At 53.5% G+C, this 3354-nt stretch overlaps 1 protein-coding gene across 1 annotated transcript; it reads right to left on the bottom strand.

Moving 5' to 3' along the window:
• Positions 1–302: 302 nt before the first annotated feature.
• LOC123138196 (protein trichome birefringence-like 33) lies at positions 303–2371 on the bottom strand. The gene is made up of 3 exons (XM_044558157.1): positions 1742–2371; positions 1393–1654; positions 303–1302 (listed from the first exon to the last, which is right to left on the bottom strand). Exons 1-3 carry the CDS (start codon positions 2127–2129, stop codon positions 414–416), a joined length of 1539 nt encoding a protein of 512 aa, XP_044414092.1. The 5' UTR covers positions 2130–2371; the 3' UTR covers positions 303–413.
• Between the last annotated feature and the right edge of the window lie 983 nt (positions 2372–3354).

Here is a 3354-nt window from a genome sequence, read left to right as displayed (position 1 = left end):
GGCTGTAGCAATGGCAATGACTCCCCCTCTCGCCTCAGTATATATAGAGGGTATAGGCCTAATTAAGTACGTAGGAGATATGCATTAATTGCCACATTCCATATATACAAGCATGCCAGACGTGCGATTCGATTTGCTGATCGCACAATTATCTTATGGTTATGATAATCCTGTTTTTCCGGTCGGCTCTTGCATGTTCTTCCCTTTAGCAGGTTTAACAGCTGCACCTGATTGCCTCGCTTCGGCTCACGAAAGGAAGAAGAAGATCGCCTATTCTGTTTGGCAGCTTCTTCTTAAGGCAATGGAATCAAAACGCATAATATTTACCACCAATTCAAACACCAGGTTTGTACTCGGGAGGCCTACTCTACATTTGTCATGGTTATCACAACCTAGTAAGTAAACAAATGTGATCAAGGGTAGAAGAGCTTGGAGTAGAGGAGTTCGTTCCACGTGTCCTGGAGCCCCGGGAGGCACCAGTGGACGCAGTCGGCGTAGGTCCTGGGGTCGGCGACCTGCTCCGGCGTCAGCGGGCTCCACTGCTTCTTGTAGACGGAGGTGTGCGCGTCCTTGCGGTACATGGACAGCTGCGTCACGTTGAGGAACGTGAGCGGCACGTCGGCGCCGTCGCCGTCGAGGATCTCCCTGATCACCCGCATCACGCTCCGCCGCCCGTCCGTGCCCCAGTACCCGGCGTCCTCGATCATCGCCGTCTCGTTGTAGCAGTTGCCCCCCGCCGCGCCGCCCCAGTCCTGGCTCTTGCCGTGGGTGGGCGACATGCTGGTGAAGAAGACCCTGGTGGTGTTGAAGTCCATGTTCTCCCTCACCCACTGCAGCATGTCCCGGAACGCCATGCCGTAGGCCTCCTCCGTGGACACCCACGCCGCGTCCTCCTCCCTGGCGTCGGCGATCGGCCCGTTCACGACCCTGAAGCGCAGCCCGGTGCACCACCAGAGGTAGGTGTTGAAGACCAGCACGTCGGCGCCCTCCCAGTGGCGGCCGTGGTGGGCGATGGAGCCGTTGCGCACCATGCGGTCCGAGATCTTGTGCACCACGGCGTCGTCCGCGTTGGACTGCAGCAGGAAGGGCGCCCAGTAGAACTCCACCGTCGCGTTGTACTCCCTGGCGGTGAACACGGTGTGCTGCTGGTCGGCGGACATCTCGAAGGACTTGGCGTCCGGCGACGGGATGGCGGACTGGAGGAGGCACACCATGGACGTGAACTGCCCGCGGTTCAGCGAGTCGCCCACGAACATCATCCGCTTGTTCCGCAGCGTCTCCAGCATCTGCGTCGGGTTGAACCTGCGCATGCAGATTGCAGAGAGAGGTCAGTTTAGCAGAGGAGTCCGTTAATGGCGGAAGAAGAGAAAAGATGGGAGAGGGCGTACGTACGCGGGGAGGGTGCAGTCGTGCGGCTGCCATCGCCAGGACTGGTAGCCCCTGTCGGGGCGGCCCTGCGCCTGGCAGGTGAGCTGCGGCTGGATGTAGGGGCACTCCTCCTCCCGGTACAGCGGGTGCGCCTCCTCGTCCCGCACCCAGCTCCCCGAGAACACGTCGCACTCCTCGTCCTCGTCCTCGTCGTTCACCGCGAACGCCAGCCTCCCCTGCCACCTCTTCTTCTTCCTCTGCCACCCATCCTCCACCCCCGATCCATCTTTTTTTTGGAAAGATCGATCAGTACGTCCATAGCATTACACGCTGCTGGCAACAAGGTAATTCTGCGATCGATCGTGATACTTACCGTCCGGCTGCTGATGCTCGCGGTTGACGCTGACGTCGAGGTGTGCCGCCGAATGTCGACCAGCTGGCCGGCCGACGAGCGCCGCCAGCTCTTCCCCGTAGAGGAAGGAGAAGAGGAGCATGAAGAGCAGCGACAGCAGGATGAAGGGCGAGAGCCGCGCCTTCTTGGCGACCAGCGAGAAGGTGGCCGCGGCGGCGGCGGCCGAGGACGAGGAGTGGAGAGGCGCCTTCACCATCTCCTCCCTGGTCGATATGATGATCCCCTGATCAATGTCTCTTTGCTTGCAGAATGCGGAGCTGCAAACAAGTTTTGAGCGTGATGATGGCGGCAGCAGTGCAAAGTTCCATAGTGGGGGGCATACTATATAGGCTGATTCAGTTGCCACCATGAGTTCTTCGCCGTTGCGAGGTCGCTGTCTCGGAGTGCCTCGGCCGGCGACAGGAAATGCCTTCTTTTTTCTCTCTTTTGCCGGGGAAAGATAAGGAAGATCCTTCTAAACTGTTTGTTGTGCGCAGGGCAGGTGCGGGGGTTGGCGCGGCTCACATGTTCAGCCCATTAATCCTTTCGAAACTCATTAATCCCAAAAGCAAGAGAAGCTGAATGTCTGAACTCACTCAGTGGCTATTGGCAGGTTCGGCACCAGCCTGTAACTACAAGACATGTGTACTGACATGCATGCACCAACAAAAGTGCATCAAAATCAAGCGGGTTGGCCTGTTTCATCGGTGATGATCCTGCTGCTGATCTGCACCTATTTATGTACTGTACTGTGCTGTGCTGTACCTTCCTCGCTCTACCCTGTATCTACAGGAACCCATACCAACTATCAGGTGGTCTGTCGGTTAAAGGCAAAATGGAAAATAAGCAGCGAATTATGCTTCATCATAACGCATACTAAGAGTTTAGTCCATGTCTCTATATACCCTTGGCTGATTGCAATGCAAAATTGATTGATTTTCTTCTTACATTCCACCTCTGAGAAGAATCTGACGGCTTGAATCCATCCGAAACAAGGCTTGCAGAACCGGTGTGACTCTGAGCAACCTCTGAGAACAAGGAGATGAAATGCATTTTTGTCTGCACCAGGCGCACGAGGCTGCAGCCGAAACTAATCCGCAACGAGACTTGCAGAACAAGCGTAGTTGGTGATCCACACAGTAATGCTGATAAACCAACTGTTTTTTCTTGGATTCTAAGCCAAGAGAGCTGGAAAGAGCTGCGGCCGCATAATTCTGTCACAATTAACCCATCAGATGTACCTCCGATCCAGCTCCACGTCATGTCAGAATGGTTGTACTGATTGTTCGGTTGGACCAACAGGCATCATGTCCATCTTCTTTCCTCTTCACCTTTTTATGTTCTTATTTTTCTCATACCCAATTTTTATTTACAACACTTCAGCAATATATGAGTCAACCTTTTCAGAAAAATAAAAAGGCTTCTGCCCGGCTTTAACTATAACGGATTTAATGCATGTCATCAAATATTATATTGTTGAATTCATATTTGAATATAGTTATCATTTATATTATTTTTAATATGTATAACTTATATTTTATCAGTTAAAATGACCCAAAATACGAGGGAGACCCATAAACCAGGACGGAGGTAGT

This window comes from Triticum aestivum, chromosome 1A (assembly GCF_018294505.1).
Source record: "Triticum aestivum cultivar Chinese Spring chromosome 1A, IWGSC CS RefSeq v2.1, whole genome shotgun sequence".
NCBI classification, from domain to species: Eukaryota; Viridiplantae; Streptophyta; class Magnoliopsida; order Poales; family Poaceae; genus Triticum; species Triticum aestivum.
Note: the sequence above shows the minus strand (reverse complement) of the source record. Positions and strands in the feature narration are given on the sequence as shown.